This window comes from Xenia sp. Carnegie-2017, unplaced genomic scaffold, assembly GCF_021976095.1.
Source record: "Xenia sp. Carnegie-2017 unplaced genomic scaffold, XeniaSp_v1 HiC_scaffold_16, whole genome shotgun sequence".
Lineage (NCBI taxonomy): Eukaryota > Metazoa > Cnidaria > Anthozoa > Malacalcyonacea > Xeniidae > Xenia > Xenia sp. Carnegie-2017.
The window spans coordinates 3,550,837-3,570,179 of NW_025813469.1; the positions used below are offsets into that span (position 1 = coordinate 3,550,837).

The window sequence follows — 19,343 nt, forward strand, 5'->3', positions numbered from 1 at the left end:
CCGGCTTGAAGGACCACGTTTCGCACAATCTGCGCGAAGTGCTGGTTCACTGTTCTCGAGACTTCACTCGAACGATGGGACTGTATTTTGAATATATAATTTTAACACTTCAATAAGATATTTACAGTGTTGTGCACGATTTTACATTCCAAGCGTTGGTTCTTCGCGATACGGAATGATTAGATTTGATCTCGTTAAGATTACGGACAACCGTCAATCCTACAACTGCGTTTTCGAAATTTATTGCCTTCTGCAATACAACTCTAATTCATCAAATTTGTATGACCAGTTCATACACCAACAACTACAACTTTTCCGAACCCCCGAACCAACGCTTGCAAGCTATATTTATGTGTAATTATTAGGATATGATTTTTGGGCGTTTGCATGACTTGCACTACGCCATTCCGTTTATAGAGTACCGTCATTACCTACATCCTACCGCAATGCAACATTAGGTAGAAAAAGTGTTCCTAAGTATTTTGAATTTACGTACAGGATTTCCACTGAAACCACAGTTTAGTAACTATATACGTATTTGTCTAGTAATATATGACTTATCATTTTACATAAACATAATATCCGTTATATCTTAGTATCAAAAATATGACACAGTCACACACTACATAACATAACATGACAATTTACAACACATTTTGCCTTGGGTACATACTTCACATTCTATTTCGCTGTAATCAGTAATCTTCATGCCTTTGACTACCTTTTCTAGTTTTCTAATGTCTCCATAATTACAATGACCTAATACCTTGTGCCAATCGTGTAGTGTCGTTGCTGTGTTGCTTGGCGAAGAAATACTATTTAAGTAATATAATCGACCTTTCTTCTCAAGTTTGAATACGCTGCCTTCCTCTGTTTTGTATTCACTTACTTGTTTTCCTAATTTTATTGTGCCTCCTCCGTCTATTTCTGCTGATACTGAAAAGATATTTTGATTGTACGTCGGAATATAGAGCGCGTTATGCAAGATTACATCATGCAAGTTACCCTTAACATCAAATAACTTAACCTTAGCATTTCCCTTTCCTAATACAACATTAGCTCTACTCCCATCAGCTAATTCAATAAAATGAGTATTGCTATCAAAATTTTTATCAAAACTTTCAAATTTGGAACTGTCATTAATTATGTGACTCGTTGCTCCCGTGTCCACTAACAAGTCTGTATCTCCTTGGCTTCTTCTTTTTCTGTCTTTGTACTCTTGTGTTGTGAATGCAAATGAAAGTTCGTCTTTTGTTGTTTTCTCCTTAACTTTCTTTACTGCGTCCTTTTTCGTTGTCTTGCACTCATTTGTATTGTGAGTCTTGCTTTTGCACTTGGCACACCATTTTCCGTTTTTCATCCAACATTCTGAACTTTTATGACCTTTCTTGCCGCACGTAAACATTTCCCTTCAAATCGTTGATTCTGTTTTGAAAACATAACTCGATCGGTTTCATCTTTTTCACACGATTTTTCGTTCTCGTCGTAATCTCTTAACGTTGTTTTGAATTCACTGAAAGTCATTTGTTTTTCCTTTGGATGACCACAGTTGCAAACGTTTTATTAATTTTTCGGAAGCCCTTTCAGAACCATTGCAATCAGCAGCCCATCGCTTAATTATCACTTCCTCAACAGATTTTAAAGCAGTGGCTGCAGTCTCAGCACGTATCACAAAATCAGTCGTGGTTTCGTTTTCCCCTTTCTTTAACGACGTCAATTCTGTATACAGAGCGATGATTCTTGGCTTTCCTTTGCCTTGGTAATGTTCACGCAGAACACCAAGCGCTTTTCTACCATCGTCTCTTGCCTCTCTTATTATAAGAGACAAACTCCGATAGTCCAGACATTGTACCAATTCAGCGAAGGCATTTGCATTTCTCGCCTCATCCGTCCTTCCTCATCTCGACTAGGAACGAACACATCGTACAGCTTCTGTATTCTCATAAACAAAAGAAACTTCACCTCCCAGAGTTCATACTTGGCTTCATCTCCATTGAAGACAATTCCTCTCCTGGGCCCATAACCTGTTAGGTTTTGTGATGTAGCCATTATCTTCTTTAATATAATTTGACTTACACCAACAAATGTTACAGATAACTATACGATCACATCTAATGTTCAACGTCTTCTATTTTACAATGATTTAACTACTTCTATTTATACAAAATTTACGTAAGATTATTTTGGGTTCTTATAACAAATATGGTTTATTGACGTCAACGGAAAACTACTAGGAACTATAAAAAATATTGTCTTGATAACATTATAAGTATCTCTTAACATTAGTCATCTAATTACTTACACTTGAATTAATCACGGGAAGAATATGAGAGCATATCTTAACAATTTGAACATCATTAAGATTGATGTCGAAGGAAGATGAATGTATTGGAGCTAATTTTTCGCATTGACAATAAAATTTGGTGCACCAATCTGAAATGATAAACGTTGCAATAGGATATTAGCCGACAATTGAGTGACCTTTGAAAACAAATCGTCATGACGTTATATAAACTTCCGTCAGAGAGCCATTGTTTAGCACACCAAATATTTTAGGTTACATTAGGCGAATATCAGTTGATTCGTGTGAACATATGTTGCACTGGCACATTTATTTCAAAAAGATTTTTCGTGGAAGCCAAACATGCTCTTAAATTTATCAATTCTTCCCTCCCCACCCTGTTAAGAGTTTGTCAAAAAATACTGATTGTCTTTGAAATCTATTGACGTTTTTCAATTTGCATGTTTCGGGAATAATTGATCCTGACGAAGGTGTAAACGCAAGTAAAATGAATTTCATGTTTGAAATTTGCAATGTATACTAGCCACAATTCGTATGTATTATCGTTTTTAATTTTGTGTAATATGTTGCTGAATCATGCAAATTCTAAATGTCGCCACATTTCAAAGTAAAGCAGTTTCTTTGATACCACCATGTAGAGTATATACAGGTGGTTTCAAAGGGTGTCTCAATTACCCCTTAATCGTATCAAAAGCAAAATTTTGTCAGTATTTGAATACCACAGTCATAGTAATGGTTCACAAGAATAAAATAATAAAGGACAAGACTTCTGCTTATTTTGTTCTAGCGATTCACAAGAACATTGAAATCGGATTATTCTTTTAAATAATCTTTTAATCTTCTTCAATTTAATTGTCTTTTTTATACTATGCTTGTGTCGCATGCCGTGTGAAACAGTTTGTGCGAGGTATCATTTTATTCCTTTGCAATTGTTGTATCCATGTCACGTGTTTTCTTATCTTTGATTTATTAACTAGTAGATTTATTCAAACAGAATATTCTTTTCATGTCCTGAGCACAATTCTTATTTGGACATAGATCAAAATTAGATGAGAGAAGATGAACATCTTAGGCTAGAGTGGGTCAACTTGATACTTTGAGCAAACGTAGCAAGCATTAATTCAGCTAAATTTACCGATATTTCAATTATTTTGAGAGTTACAGCAACCATATGCAAGGAATGATTGCTCAGACTTAACATCGACTGAGCTGATAACTTTGCGAAAAGTAATTTCCTTAAAAATATGTAAAATTTGTCTGCATGAGCAGCTGTTGTTCTCACGTTACAAAAGAAGTTTAGTACCACGATTGGTATAAAATACTGTGGTAATCCGGGAGGAAATGTTACATCGCAATGTTGAGGCAAAGTTGACTGCACGTCTATTACCTATCGCCTGTGTATGAAACTTTGAACAACGATTGAATAATGATGCGTTATGATATTTTAGTGATATACGTTATTCAAATTTTTTAGAATAAATTAGTAAGCTTTCGTTGCATTGAACTAAAATACACCGAACGCTATCTTAAGCAAATAATTGAAGCCAAATCTTACACCCAGACACGCGAGATTTTACCTCAGACACGCTTGTGTAGTGTTTAGAGTTTCTCTTGTGGAGTGATAATTGATTGACTACACCCGGTGTCTGGGGTAAAATCGTGGCTTCAAAAAATTTACTAGGGTTTTGTACAGGGGTGGGCAACTTCTCCAGTCGGCGGGCCAGATTTAAGAAAATGAGGTTATTGGTGGGCTGGATTATTACATGAATAATATTCAATATTCAATGGTCAGATACAGTCGGTGGGCCAGTCAAAATCTCTTCAGGGGCCGGACCCGGCCCGTATGTTGCCCAACCCTGGTTTTGTATTACAGGTAGCGTTACATATACTTTAGTTCAATGCTTCCATTCTTCAATAGTTTATTTTGTATATTCTTATTATTTCCATATCCTTAAAATGGCTAATTATTAATATGTTTCCTACTTTATTATAGGACATTGCATTATCTGTAATTTAAAATTGTATAAAATTTCAAAAAGTGCAAGCAGGCATCAAGAAAGTAATTTACTAAAAATTTTTTTACTACAAACAAATTTTAATTACATTCAGAATTACAAAGGATTTTTTATATGCTTTAATTTAAGTACAAATGTATGGCACTAGAAATCGCCTTTAGCGACCCCAAAATTTAGCAATTGTTGCCTACGCTCATAACAAGTAAAACAGTTATGGAACCAAAAACTAAGAAACAACATTTTTGAGCGATGAAATTCAATTTTTAATAGAAAAGACGATTCAGAACACATTTCGAAAGTCGAAAAAATGCCGTGGTCTTTATTTTGCAACAAAATTTCTTCAACAAATCTCAGTCGCCTCGAGCTCGGTAGCATGCATTAAGTACAATATTTTATAATAAATGAAATGCATTTTTAAATCAGTCCGTTCAAGAAGAGATCCCACAACCAGTATAAGAAACAGACCAGCCTGCTTCTTTAGATCTCGTCTGAACGAGACGAAATCTCGCATTAACCAGCCAAACAGTAATCTTCTAGCATAATCACTTTCCCATTTTTTCATTTCCCCGCAAACTCTTCCAATTGAAAAGTTGGCGAATATCGTGCTTAATGGCTCATTCAGCAATATTTCAATATAGATAACTCAAGTGAATCGCTGATGCATAATTTTACTTGGTCAAGCGAGCAAAATGTCTTACTTTGCCAGCCCGTTCATTTGAATTGGCTTTTAATTAATCTCTTTAAAGTGCCTCTAACACAATTTTTTAGCGATGTAAAAGCATTGTATGATTTCTAGAGTACTTGAAAAAGCAGACTTTAAATTTATACGATAGTTTAATTTTTGGCAATTTAAAAATGGCTAAATTGTCATTTCAATTGTCTAGCTTCTAAAGAAAATAATATGCTTGTGACATCACGCAAAATAATCATGTATTTACCTTAAATAAATGGAATATGTAATAGGACGGAAAAAAATTGTATTGGAGACACTTTAAGTATAGGCAATTCTTTTTTAATGTAGCTTTAGAGATTTCTTTCTGTAAATTAATTCTGAAAAGTTCCCACACACGATCACACATTGTTCGCCACATTTTTTCAAGAGAATGCATCAAATTTCCATTTTGCTCCTCTCGTCATTTTCACATGCACTCCTGTTTTGTGAAACATTCAAAGATAATTTAAATTAGGTTTACTGGTTTGGGACATTGATTGTGTGGTTTTATGAGCTATGGAAAGGCTATTTTCTAATGACCTTACATACGTCATACTTTCAGCCAAAACAAAATTATTTTGAACAATTATTTGGTCAGTATGAGAAGTTTATGTCTTTATCAAGCGCCTTACTCAAATCACTTTGCGCTGTTATAGACGTATGACACACGAATGTATCAATGGTATAAGTTATTTCATTCTGATGTATAGCTTAAGCTTACGTATAACATTCTTACGTATAGCATTCTAATGTATAGCATTTTTATGTATAGTTTAACTTAAACATAATTTGTGTGGGTGGAAAGTGTGTACACTGATAAATATATATATATATATATATATATATATACATGAAACACGAATACATTCAATAATGCTTTTAGTGATTAGTATGTCATGTTGATATAGTTCAGCAGTAAAAATTTTGCGCCAAGCATGTGTATTCTTTGTGAAGTTGTAGTTGCAATGATTGTCACTGAAAATTTCAGTTCCGTTTGTTGAACTTATAGGGTTAGCTGTTAACGCAATAATTCGTGCTATTAGTGACGTAATTCATTTTTGTATGTCATCAAAGTAATATATTTTGTATGCAAGCAAAACAATTATTCTGCCTACTTTGAAATTGGAGTCATTGTGATGTCGTTTGCATTGGTGAACTTCATGCTCTTTCGATGTTTGTAGATACAAACCATACCCAACAGCACGATAATGATGACAACTGGGACAATAACCGCGATAATGACAACCTCGTCCGAGAATGCATAATCTTTCGTCGAATTTTTCGGCACTAAGGATATGGGAACTTGAGTGGACAAACCGGTAAAGTTTGAACTCTTTATGGTGGTTGGTGCGCCTGTTTGGGAAAAAATCACATGATAAATATTCAGGTAACGTTAGATATTATCATACCTGCGATCTGATAAAATTCGATTTGACCCGTCCCCTGGTGTGTAAGTTCTTTTTACATGTAAATAGTATATAAATCCGTCGCTATGGAGGGAACTGAGGGGGAGCATATGGCTCTAAGCTCCCATTGAAGTGTCACACATTTGACAGTTGTATTGTCCACCCTAGTGCAGACAGCCTGGCGACGCCTCTGTTTGAATCTGACCTCGATGCTTTGAGTTGAGGTTCTTATTTTCTTTCAAATTTCTCACACAAAAGTAATAGCATTTTCTCATAACAAAAGTACATCACTCAAACCATCGAGATCAGTTTTGAAACGTTTTTAAGCTAGTGCCATTTTTGCAAAAGGCAATTTTTATCGACATCATTTTCTCAGCGTAAACGTCATAGATATGCGCGCATAATGGAGACAGGACATCTATTTTGTTCTAATGAGGAGGAGAATAGAAAATTTAAGTCGTTTTGAATTGCTGGATGACTGAATAAGACCAAATGGTCGTGATGCACCATGTATTGGTATGCATTGCTTTCCAAAAGATCCGACTATTCGAAAGCAGTGGGTACGCTTTTGTCAAAGGCACTGGCTTTGCTTTAACCCAACAGAATATTCGTTAAGAAAATACCTGTGCCTCATTCATTTCGAGGAAAGTTATTTCGCAAAGCGATTTGTGAATAGCCTTGAAGGTTTTGATAACAGTAAACAGAAATACGAAATGATTCTTAAATCGAGGTACAAGGCGATGAAAGGTACATAATGTAGCTTGCGGTAGAGATGATGACGTAACGATAGTGTGATTAGCTGCGATAGTCAGACTGGTTCTCGTATTGTCAAGAATATGCTCGATTTGCCGTTCCTTCGCATCTGTCTACTATCATATCGTCTCCTATAGGAACTAATGATTCACCTTCATACTGTAAATATTCAGAAGTGAAATGATATTCACCTGAGTCGCTGGAATCCAACATAGCAGACGACACATCACTCTCACTCGACGTCATTGTTTGTGTCTAGGTCTGTGCCAAGTTCTTTAGGCGACGTAAGGCCCGTTTACACGGTAATCAATTTTGGCACTGCACTCCAAATTTTAGGTACGCGAACCTGTTTTCTTGAGTGCGGCTCTCCAAATTTTTCTCGTGTAAACGGATAGCAGACCTAAAATTTAAGGACCGGGTGCCTTGAAATTTTAGCGTGCCGGGACCTCCGAAAGAGGTAGTCTCGGCCTGTCAAAAAAGCGGCACCGTGCCGAGTTTTTAGCTATATCAGCAAAATGAGCAATAATAAGCGCGAAAAGGAAATGGCGGGAATTAAATTAAACAAAGATGGCGGCGACACCAAAATGCATGAAATGAGTGATGAAAATACAAGAAGTCTAATAACTCTTTGGTGCGATGAAAATATACAAATTGCATTGGGTAATTCAAAAGCATCCAAAGATAAAAGCAAGGTTTACAAGTCCTTATTGGTAAGCCATTTTATTGTGATAACAGACATATTGTATTAGCTTCGACTGTGAATCGACTCGTATAGATTTTACATACGCTGTGCACTGGCGTTAGTGGAACGTTATTTGGCGGACCATATTCATGTATTCTGCTATGCCAAGCTCTTTTTTTGAAAGTGGTATCCTATTCAAAAGAAATTAGCCAGGCATAGTACAACATATGAATACTGCACCTTTCAATAGTTCATTGATGCCATTGAGGCTGTACGTTTACGTATCTATAACCTTTATTGACAGTGCGTGTTATTGTAAGTTGTCCATTTACAACTTATATTTCCTACATAGTAGGAATAAATTGCCACGAACGCATTACTATTTTGCTTGGTTCAATGCATTATTGTTATTTAAAAAATGTGCAACATGTTATTCATTTTAAAGGAGCAATTACAAGAAAGAGGCTATGAAGATATTACACTAAAAGAAGTAATTAATAAAATTAAGAAATTGAAGCAAAAATATAAAAGTGAAAAGACAATGCTAAGAAGAGTGAGAATGGGGAGAAAAGCCATGGAAATACTTTCAACAGTTGGATAGATTTTTATCCCAAAGACCTAATGTGACTCCAGTGGTTTTACTTGACATCATGGCTGAGGCTGATAGTCAAAAAAATAGTCAGTCGGACATGTTGAGAGATGATGTTGATGATGAAAATGATGACATCATTAATGGTATTATTTTGAAATGAAATGTTTTCACATTTTGCTTAATGATGATAATATGATCTTGTCACAAAACATTTTTTGCTTTTAATCTTAAAGATATTGTCAGTAAGTATGGTAGAGGTGATAAATCCATCAAAAAATGCCAGACATGTGATTATGAAAAAGTTATATAGTGATGGAGCACACACAACAGAGAATGGATGTAGGATGGTATACTGTGAAGAAGAACCATTTTCTTGCCCAAATTGTGACAGTTCAATTGAAACAGGTAACATTTGTATGGAAGACAATTTCTGTTTGTTATTTCATCAAAACAAGATATGTGCTCCAGCTATTTAGTAATTGTTTTTAAAATTAATTAAACTTTAGTTAATGTGGAAGTAAATCAACAGACTGTAGCTGAGAATCGAGCTATTGAATATGATAAAGGGAATGACAAACCAAAGCCAGACTTAGGAGAAAAGAGTCTTGGAAACACTTACAAACTAGGAAAGAAACAAAAGAAAAAAAGGAGTTCTATTGAAAAGAGCATGGATGCTGTCCTGGAACAATTCAGGGCAATGTCAAATGATGATTTTGAAAGGTATATTCACCTTCTTTATATATTGCTTGTATGTTTTGAATTTTTGGTAAAAAATACCAGAAACTTTTGATTTGGACATCTACCCCTCAGATGTATTCAGCTTTGACAATGTCTGTCACAATCATTATTTGATTATAATTTTGTAGGTATAAAAAGCTTGAAGAATTTAAATTGGAAAAAGAGCAGCAATTTCAATTAGAGCAAATGCGACTCGAGAATGAACGAAGAAACCAGGAAAGAGAGCATGAGCTAAAGATCTTCCAATTGTTATTTGGGAACCAGGCTACCCAGAACATCCAATCTACTGGCAGCTCATCACGAATGTTTGCCCAACCATATGTAAGTTTTCAACAACAGACATTTGGAAATGGCTGCACCAGTATCCAAACTCCAGGCTGTAGCTTCAGAGACAGCAATGATGATGAAGAAAAACATATTTCAGGTTATGATTTAAAGTATTTGAAAAGTATTTATTTTTAAGTACTTATGGTCACTTGAGTCTTTTAGTTCTGTTTTGAAGTTATATTTGTGGAACTGTTTAATACTATCTGAACATTAAATACAATATTTGAACACTCATGAATCTTATGTTGTATGTTGCAATAATTAACTTAATTAAATGTTTTGAATATTTCATTGTGAGTCAAAATAGTCAGCTAATATTTCTCGAATGTCTTCACCATCGTCCTCAATTACATCACTGGTTGGTACCACAAGTTCTTGGTCAACGTTTTCTTCCCATTGTGGCAGAAAGTTGTTATTTTGCACTTCACAAATATTATGCAAAATGCAAGATGCCAACACAAGAATCACCAAATTCTTCACATTCATATCGACCCGCTTACTAAATCTGATAAAGCGGCCTTTCCATTTGCCAAATGTGTTTTCGACTGTCATTCGCGCTCTGCTTATACGATAGTTGAAGACTCTTTGTTTTCTAGTTAAAACACCTTTAAGAGGATAACCTTTTAAGAGCCACGACAGCAATGGGTACGCAGGATCCGCCAAAATGACAGGGGATAATTCTTCTCCGTTTATTTCTTTCTTAAGATCAGGGGGAACAGTTTACCTTCGTTGCCTTGCTTGTAAATAGCAGAATTTGAGAAAACCCGTGCGTCATGAACGCTACCAGGCCATCCAATGACAACATCACGAAACAAATAATTACAATCAACACAAGCTTGCATGATTTATGTGAAAACCTTTTCTATTTACGTAATCTTCATGGCTCTCAGTGGGTGCAATTATTGGGATGTGAGTACCGTCTATTGCCCCAGCACACATAGGAAAACCCCATTTTCGGTAGTATCCATCAATAACTTGATGTATGTCTTGTCCACGTGGAAATGTAATAAACTTTGACATTCGTTTTGTAATAGCACGACTTACGTCTCTGATGCATATGCACACAAACGATCGAGAAACTCCAAATAAGTTTGCTATTGTTTTATATTCTGCTGTGGACGCAAGGTAGTACAACGTAAGCGCAAGTCGTCTCTTCGCCGTTATTGCTAATCGCATGGAAGTTTTTTGTGCAGTATGCTATGCCTAACTTCATTTAAAAGAAAATTGAATGTTTCTTTTGTTACTCTGAAATTTGTATACCAAAGGTCATCGTCAAAATCCGAATCAACCATATCAAACAAAGCAAGTGATCGTGGGTTCATCCATTATGCCCTCGTTCGACGACTGTTAATAGCTATCAAAATCGCATTCATGAAAAAAAGTAGAGATTTACTCCTTGCATCAGTCCATGACTTGCTTTTCAGGAGTTTTTTCCCGTGCTTTTTCCTGAAATTCGTACGCTTGCGGATATAAATCAACCATACCAAATATTTATTTATTTTATTTAGATTATTGAAAGGCGCCATTTTGAATAAACCGCCAAATGACGTCATTTACAGCAAAATGACCCGCTGACAATTGGAGTACCCGAGGAAATATACGGCCTGCCAAACTGAGAAAATTTGCTCGTGTAAACGCAAATCAAGTGCTATAAAAATGAGTTCGCGTGCCTAAATTTTGGAGTACCGTGCCAAAATTGATTACCGTGTAAACGGGCCTGTAGTGTATTATTATTCCTGCCCAATGTCGAGACTATTTTTAGATCGTAAAATCGTCGCTTAATACTGCTTAAATTATATTTTATCGTTTGAATCGGCGTAACAGGGCCAAATTTGTGTTCTCCTTGCACGAAAGCATGATGTGTAGCTAATGATAATTTTGTTTCGTAAGCACTTTAATTAAAGGAATTTGCGAACAAATGTGAATAGTTCTGCTTACACTTTATAAAAATTCTTTCGCTTGCGTTCGATTGCGGCATGATGAAATTATTTAAATTTTTATAAATTTAAAGTTTTCTATCATTACCTTGCTTCACTATCAAGCATTATCTTTTTAAATGCTATGAAGGATAACCCTAGCTTAAATTGCGATAAGTTGTACAATTATTATATTTCATTCGTCTCCAACCATGTGCGCGAAGTATTAACAATAAATGGAAGACAATATTATTATAATAAAGATGATAATAACAAAGGTAATAACAACAACTAACCACAATAATCCTCGCATCGTTTACTGTCTGATCCTTGATCTTGGCATCGTAAAGGACAGGGTTGACAATTTAATTCATCTTTGCTAAAATAGCTGCTTGGGTATTGCCCTTTTGGGCACGTTTTTGACTCCACTATAATTGCGATAAAACATAAACCACACAAACTCCCGAACCACTGTAATATATGCATGTTATAAGATAGTAAAAAATATCTCCAGTATAGTTTAAATTTCAAAGCAAAATGTTCTTATAATGCGCCGACAACTATTCAGTGAACGTTTGGCGTGTTTTGGTGGACAAAAATGTCTGACGCAATTCCAATGACGTCACCTTGATGGCTTTAGCAAATCATGTTTTTGTGTTTTTATTAGCTCATTTGACTAAGTTGATTGCATGCCAATTTTTTTAGTGAACCATAACAGCATAGAAAGATCTAGAAAATATTCTTCAAATTTCACATGCTATCTAAACCACGCGATTTAACCGACTAAGATTAGATTATTTGACTTAGCTATAAGTTGAGCCTCCCAGGGCAAAACATTGATAATCACATTCTAATACATTAGATACTTAATTTTTATTTCTGAAGGTATCTGTGTTGGTTTCAAGCGCTTTCTACAGTTTCGTGAAAGATATCGTACGTTAGAGACAAAAACAATAGTTAACGATTTATTTTCAATTCTTATGAATTAATTGCTTGCAATAAATAAAGCATTAGACGTTATATAATTAGCTGTTTGTCACACGAGTCTTCTCTTTCATGCATTTCTCGAATATTTGTCTGCCGCTGTGTCTGTTCATGCGAAAGACATTAACATATCCGTGCACGAGTATTGACCACCAGGAAGTTATGTTCGCCTGTCTTGTTAGTTTGTTTTTCTTTATCTTCTTTCATAGTTAATAAGACAATGTTTTCAAGTGTAAGTCAAGTGTGCTTCCTTCTGTTCAACTTTCATATGCTCTGGATTGTTTTTATCTATTAGCAAAAAGTATACTCAGTAAGACGAAGGAGATTGTTATTGTATCTCTGTGTCTGTGTCTGTCTGTTCTCTTTGACGATTGATTTATATTTGTTTACAGAAAATCCTGTGAAATTGATACTTGAGTATATTGTGCATATCAGTACTCCAATATCTAGACTTGATGACATTTGACATTTTGAGCGTTTATCGGTGGCAAAGCAAGCGAACTTTTGACACGAAGTTTATGTCAATACGTTGTGCGTGGGTTGATGCCTTAAGTGTCGTGTTATTTATCGCAATTAAAATATTTCTGTCACGCACATCTAACTATTGATTACCCATAGTGGCACGCGCAATCTTTTCCACTGTCTGACACGTGCCAATTACATGTGATCGTCCAAATTCACGAATCCGAACTGACAAAGGGCGACAATCGACTTCATTTATACATATAGATTGCACAAAAAATTGTCAGCAAAATGGCTTTGACTAAGCTAAATTATTTACCCCTGAAACGTGTGATGTCGGCTTAAATGGCCGCTAAAAACTTGTATTGACTAATATTGCGTTTGCTTTACAAAAAATTATATTGATTTATCCGAGTTTTCATAGGTAAATACTCTAAATTTTTTCTGGTATTTCAAGAAAGAGCTGTTTGACGATAGAAGAATTAAAAATTTAATTGGTTTTAATCTACAATCGACGTTGAAATGTGTTTTTTCGTCCTATTGGCCGTAGGATGAGCATCGAAAATATGCTCAGAAAACGGATTCCGTTGCACCCCTCTCGAGGCTACGTAATTTTACGTGAATATTTGGATAATAGTAACTTCCTAAACCAGAAGCCGTTGCTCCCCAAGCGAAACAGGTGCACAATTGCGAGAATACTTCCTTCAAACTTTGCGATTTACGCGCTTCGAAAAATTTGAGCTGCCATTATTTTGTGCTATCTACGCATTCGCAAACTTGCGAAACTCTGTCTGCGCATGCTCACCTCAAGCATTTTGCAAGTGGAAACATTCTTGTCATAAAGAAAACTGGGATAGAGAAAGTTATACTCAAATTTGATTACGAACTGGGCATTTAGTGTTATGTAGAAACTTCGCTGAGTTACATCCCAAAGGATGGAAAAATTTCTTGAGTGTAGGTCAAAATGGGCAAAACGTAAGGGTCAACAAGCTTAAATACATTAGCAATCGTACGAAAACATCAATAAGTTCATACAAAAGAACCTTTTGAGCATTGACTTGGTATTATCATGAATTCCAATCAGTAAAGACCATTTTTTAGAGAAACTAATATGAAATGTATTCTCCCAAGTGTATTTGAGGATGAGACACAACTTCGTTCACAATGGACAAGCTATGATTACCTGGATAACTGTAAATACTACATAATAGTTTTTACTGCAGTGCATGGTTTAGTTTTCAATTATCTAGCATATACCTAGATTTAGTTTATTATTAGTTAAACTTAGGGCAAGAACAATGCAAGAGTTAAAAATTACCTTAAAAAGTGGGACAATGCAATTGGAAGCTGGGGTAAATCAAATTATTGTGTAAAAATTACAACCGAATCTGGGGTAAAAATTGCCCCTGCCCCTAAAAAGCTGTATAGACAGATATGATTGTCTATAGTCTTAATTAAGCAATTCCCCTACCTTTATAAGTGGCAGCTTAAAAGTTTATATCGTTATTTATATCATTATATAATTAAATTTTAGAATGAAATACTAAATGTTAATTCCCTTTGTGTAATCTAAAATAGAAACAGGGGCTCTATTGATATTGATAACTGGAGTATGGCATTCATTGCAACTTTTCGCCTTAACAAATTGGTTGAACACAACTACAAAAACTATCCAAGGCCGCAACAATGTTTATGAAAGGTTGATATGGGATACTAGCACAAATTAGTTATTTTTAATTTTATCATTGCACTTCTTGATTTAGGTACAGGTTCTAACTGATTTGGGTGCAACATGTGAGAAATGTTATAATAAACAATTTGGTAAAGGGAAAGTAGAAAACATCTCAACAATGAAGTAATGTGGAGAAGTTAAATTACATACTGACACAATAAAGAGTAGTTTGAACTATCCGTATGTATTTTTAACTTAATTGAATTTATTTGCATTATGGCTGTTAAATAATTACAGCATTCAAAATTTTCTATCACAATGGTCGCTACGACCCTACACCAATTTATTTTGGTTTTGCTCGTGTTCTTCGAAGTGAAGGGACAAGAATGGTTTTAGTTCTTTGAAGCTCTTTAACTTTAGGGGGAAAAATTCCTGTTGCGATTTTTATTAATAACTATATTGGTTACACACATGGTTATAATATGAGAAGAGGACTTTGTGAAGTTTTAAGTTGTAATCTCTTTCAGCCTCTTTAGCCTTAAAAAGAAATGGAAACAAAATAACCCAAATGTGAATTAAGCAACGAGAATATTTTTCAATTGCCAGGTACATCATACTGAATAGAAGAGCGAAACCGATTGTTAACATGTCATTGGGATACTCCTTTCCTGTTGCTATCTTGTTGCTATCGATGTGATACGATTGCCACAATGAATTCCGTCTTGTTCTCTAGCAACTTAGATATATATGCTTTGAAGCTTTGAATACATGCCTTGAAATATATGACATTGGAAGCTTTCAGGTTCCAATGTGCGCAAAAAATGCGCATGTACATAGTGACGCTGTATCTTACAATTTGTGTATATATATCAATATTGAAAGGTTATGTACACAGAGTGTTTATATATCGTGCTGAGCAAGTGATGAAAAGCATACTGAGCAACTATATTACGCATAATCAAGCAGCCAAACTTACTAATATTATTATATGTCAGCTGCATCAGCACCATATGCCTTGAATGATAGCTTAAGTCCGAATTCTAAGAGCTCACGCTTACTCAATGCGACATAAAATTACGCTCTCTATAATGAATGGCAAAGGCCACTTCTCCAGCTGGAGTGAAATTGCGGTCTTCGAATAATTATGAGGTGATTTTGAAGCCCCACTTATGAAGTGAGTGTGATTTTGATTAAGATTTTACAATACGGTGTAATACTCTGAGAAAATGATTCTGGCTCATTTCTGGGTGTATATCAAAGCCTAAGCAAAAATAATCGTCTTGTCAGAAACATGTACTGAAAAGATGTAACAGCAATTATTGCATTATTCCTTCATATACTTTTTGCATCGCTCCACCCCATTTATAGAATCACTCTTGCTTTGTAAAACATTGGGTAAAAATTTCAACAAAGATGTATGACTTCTTTTATTACATATGTGGAATTTGAATGAGCACTTGCAACTTTTGAATATCTACTTCATATTGTTATTGATGTATGACACGTGAGCCTGTCTTCAGTATAAGTTGTATGCTAGCAGCGACGGAGATTGTGGTAGCACGATGGTAGGCATATAGTGATGGAAGGCACGGCAACACTATAGGAAAGGATGTTTGAAGAAAAGGAAGAAAGGAAATGGAAAGAAAAAGAACGAGAAAACACGAAATTAAAAAAGATCCAAAAAGAAAGATGATGGCTAGGCAATGCTAATTAGAAAAAGTGTGGCATCATGCACTTATAACAGTCTATGCAGTAAGTACACGTATGTCTTAGCTTTCATGAAGTTCCTTGTTCCTCCAGTATGACTGTGCAAAATTTTGTGCAATTGTTGTTTACAATTGATGCAGAAGATATCTCAAAACCTAAAACAATAAAGGATGAACGGCCTCAGGGAAATATTCGACAAAAAACTCCAGGAAATTTGTCTACATGTGCACTGGTTGTTGTTAAGTGACCTTAGAAGTTATGTAAAACTCTCTTATAGAAATCAAAATCACCCAATTCAAGTGAAAATGTAATGCCATGAGTTTGAACAAAAATATTATTTACAACCATGTTCTACACTACCTCCAAGGGCAAATATTGAGGAATTTTAATTTATGTAAGAAAACTTCAAAGATCGTTAGCCGTTATAGAAAAATGTACAGTGAAAACTTTTGCAGCAAAATTACATTAGATTTATAAGTCTAATCAGGTTAACTCTGAAATGTGGAAACGTCCTTGTGTAAATTTAGTGGTATGAGCACCTTGACTTACTGAGAAGGAAACGACTGCAAAATCGGCATGTTATGATGTATATAATATATATATATTTGTAATAATTCATAATCATAAATAAAATGCATCTTCAGGTGCAGACCACGTTCATATGATCCAGGCGGGCAGTTCATTCGAGACAAGATCCCAAAACCAGTGTAAGAAACGCAGACCAGCCCGTTTCTTTGGACCTCGTCTGAACAAGACAAAATCTTGCATTAACCAGCCAAACAGTCTCCCAATAGCACAACTAACTTCTTTGTTTTTTTCGCATTTCCAATAACTTTTTGAATGATTTGGAAAATAGACATGTACGAGAACAAAAAGAAATAACTCAGTATATCGCCTGTTCACATATAAATTACATGTAGTTAACTCATTTAAACTTTGCGTCCTGGGCTAGCTCAGATCGCATATTTCGTCGTATACCGATGCTCAGGGCAACTTGGTCTGGTTAAGCAAGTTATACGTCTTACCTTGTCTGCCTGTTCATATGAACTTTCATTAAATCAAGCTCGATAGTAATGATCATGCATACGCAATACTGTTTCTATAATATACCGCTCATAAGTTTTTCTATGATAACAATAAAGCTGCCCAAAATGTTCAGAAGGAAGATTGATCATAGTTTGCCAAGTTTCCTCGTGAATGCATCATTTCTTCACTTCCTGTTTGTGGTACCACCGCTCTTTGGAAGATTGTCCTGTTTTGTAAATCATTTGATACAAATTTCAACAAAGATAAATGGCTTGTTTTATCAGATGTGCTGTTTTTATGAGCACTTGCCATTTTCGATTATTATAATTAAACACTATTATTAATAGATGTCATCTGAATGTATCAACAGTATGAGTTATATTACATGTTTGTAAATGTAGATCGTCCTGAAGATGACTACCGCTAAGGTTGTCGAAACGTCAGTTGACAACAACAAAAACAGTCCTTCTCAGGACTATAGCAACCTGGACGATCCACATTTACAAACATGTAACGATACTCCCGGGTTCAAACCATTTACTTTATGAGATATATTCTACCATATATAGTTGAACTATAGTAGAATTAGTCTTTGAAGCATGTATGTATACTTTATTATTGTTGCATGAAACTTCAATTCTACTGTATCAGGTAATTTTCTCTCCTTGTATTTATATTTATAACCATCTGTTTAAAACAATAATTCTGCCTACCTTGGAATTGGAGTGATAGTGCGATTATACGCATTTACGGTCTTTACATTTTGTTTATGTTTGTAGATACAACCCAACACAAACATCACGATAATGATGGCCAAAAGGACAAAAACCGCGATAAGGACGACCTTTGTAGTATCTGAGGTTGCAGGATGATTCATTTGCAGCAATAGGTCAGTTGAAGACAAGGACAATTCATTCGTTGGGCTGCTCGTCAGGTCTGTTTGAAATGTTATCCAAGACTTAGAAACTTGAGAGACGGAAATCGTAATGTTGCTTTGTTTTCTTGAGGAAGATGAACTGGAATGTGTGCTTTTGCTGGCCGTCAGAGTAGACAAAAATTTCGACGCTGCGGAGGGAATACATTATACTTGATAAATGTTCAGGTAACATTATATTTTATGGTGTTTGTGATCTGATCGAACTACATCCAACCCGTATCATGTGGTAAAAGCCCCTGTTACGCAACTGATGCTATTTCCTCCTGCTATGGCAATACTCACTATGAAAACAATACACGTGTAGAGACATCAATAATGCTATATGTTCGGAAATTTTACGACCTTCCAAAGAATAATGTAATTAATCGAGAAATTTTATCACATTTTTTCTGTCTTAAATGCGTTCGGCGCATGCAAAATGCGACGTTTGAAACTTGCCTTATACAGCTTAACCGTTTAACTTTTTCATTTACAGCATTATACAGCTTAATATTTAACTTAGTTCACCTAAAGCAGCAAGATTTTTATTGGCTTATTAAAACTAAGTGCAATTTCTAAAGCAAATAAGTCATGTCGATGCAAACACTGTTGAGTGGAATGTGTTGTTGAATAGAGTACGGAAATCCGATTTCCTGTTACAATAGGGGAAATCCCTCGTTGTAGAATATGGCCGGAATTTGTGGGATTTCAGCTATGAATTTTAAAAATATTTGAATAACAACAATGCTTACTCAACATTATAACTATTTAGTTGTCTTTGTTGTATAGTATATTTGTTGACTTTAGTTTTATGATAGATAGATGATTTACTTACTGCATGAAAGTTTACATTTCTCTTCGTCCGAGCCCTGATATTTACAATCGTTCAATCTCTTCGGACATGGATGACATGGTCCTTCAAGAAATCCAACGCGATACTTGCCTGGCTCGCAATCTTTTGACCCATCCAGATGCGTGAAAAGACGCCATAATATTAACGAAATCATGGCTTGTTGAACATCCATGACATCGGATTGTTGTTGAAGTTGACCTTCGACGAACGAGAATGGCAACAATGTGTTAGTTCAAATAATGTCCCCAAGTCATAGTCACATGACTAATGACTCGCTGTG

The 19,343-nt window shown here is 35.3% G+C and overlaps 3 protein-coding genes and 2 long non-coding RNA genes across 6 annotated transcripts; 3 read left to right on the top strand and 2 right to left on the bottom strand.

Moving 5' to 3' along the window:
* Nucleotides 1–81: 81 nt before the first annotated feature.
* Nucleotides 82–12,036, bottom strand: LOC124437677. Of its 2 annotated transcripts, none has more exons than XM_046987655.1 (3): nucleotides 11,740–12,036; nucleotides 6,145–6,382; nucleotides 82–2,433 (listed from the first exon to the last, which is right to left on the bottom strand). In XM_046987655.1, the coding sequence occupies exons 1-3, from the start codon at nucleotides 11,927–11,929 to the stop codon at nucleotides 2,358–2,360; spliced, it is 504 nt and encodes a 167-aa protein (XP_046843611.1). In that variant the 5' UTR covers nucleotides 11,930–12,036; the 3' UTR covers nucleotides 82–2,357. The 2 variants fall into 2 exon arrangements, with proteins under 2 accessions (XP_046843611.1, XP_046843612.1); XM_046987656.1 differs by lacking the exon at nucleotides 82–2,433 and adding an exon at nucleotides 5,167–5,468 and having other exon boundaries at nucleotides 11,740–12,032.
* LOC124437678 lies at nucleotides 6,336–14,877 on the top strand. The gene is made up of 2 exons (XR_006945798.1): nucleotides 6,336–6,416; nucleotides 14,653–14,877. It is a non-coding gene; the product is annotated as an uncharacterized LOC124437678 (long non-coding RNA).
* LOC124437679 lies at nucleotides 7,740–8,386 on the top strand. Its single transcript, XR_006945799.1, has 2 exons — nucleotides 7,740–7,898; nucleotides 8,316–8,386. It is a non-coding gene; the product is annotated as an uncharacterized LOC124437679 (long non-coding RNA).
* LOC124437675 lies at nucleotides 8,455–9,818 on the top strand. Its single transcript, XM_046987653.1, has 4 exons — nucleotides 8,455–8,605; nucleotides 8,696–8,867; nucleotides 8,969–9,182; nucleotides 9,329–9,818. The coding sequence occupies exons 1-4, from the start codon at nucleotides 8,570–8,572 to the stop codon at nucleotides 9,660–9,662; spliced, it is 756 nt and encodes a 251-aa protein (XP_046843609.1). The 5' UTR covers nucleotides 8,455–8,569; the 3' UTR covers nucleotides 9,663–9,818.
* Nucleotides 14,878–16,542: 1,665 nt separating the features above from the next.
* LOC124437238 lies at nucleotides 16,543–19,333 on the bottom strand. The gene is made up of 3 exons (XM_046987230.1): nucleotides 19,046–19,333; nucleotides 18,008–18,359; nucleotides 16,543–17,520 (listed from the first exon to the last, which is right to left on the bottom strand). Exons 1-3 carry the CDS (start codon nucleotides 19,233–19,235, stop codon nucleotides 17,424–17,426), a joined length of 639 nt encoding a protein of 212 aa, XP_046843186.1. The 5' UTR covers nucleotides 19,236–19,333; the 3' UTR covers nucleotides 16,543–17,423.
* Nucleotides 19,334–19,343: the final 10 nt, after the last annotated feature.

Coding starts and splice junctions, on each gene's coding strand:
- LOC124437675 (XM_046987653.1), top strand. CDS start 8,570: ATGATGTTGATGATGAAAATGATGACATCATTAATG. Junction 8,606..8,695: donor AAATGATGACATCATTAATG/GTATTATTTTGA, acceptor TTAATCTTAAAG/ATATTGTCAGTAAGTATGGT. Junction 9,183..9,328: donor TCAAATGATGATTTTGAAAG/GTATATTCACCT, acceptor ATAATTTTGTAG/GTATAAAAAGCTTGAAGAAT.
- LOC124437677 (XM_046987655.1), bottom strand. CDS start 11,929: ATGCATATATTACAGTGGTTCGGGAGTTTGTGTGGTTTATGTTTTATC. Junction 6,383..11,739: donor ACGATGCGAGGATTATTGTG/GTTAGTTGTTGT, acceptor TTTCCCAAACAG/GCGCACCAACCACCATAAAG. Junction 2,434..6,144: donor ACAATGACTCCAATTTCAAA/GTAGGCAGAATA, acceptor TTATCATTTCAG/ATTGGTGCACCAAATTTTAT.
- LOC124437238 (XM_046987230.1), bottom strand. CDS start 19,235: ATGGATGTTCAACAAGCCATGATTTCGTTAATATTATGGCGTCTTTTC. Junction 18,360..19,045: donor GAAATGTAAACTTTCATGCA/GTAAGTAAATCA, acceptor TTCCCTCCGCAG/CGTCGAAATTTTTGTCTACT. Junction 17,521..18,007: donor ACTATCACTCCAATTCCAAG/GTAGGCAGAATT, acceptor TTTACAAAACAG/GACAATCTTCCAAAGAGCGG.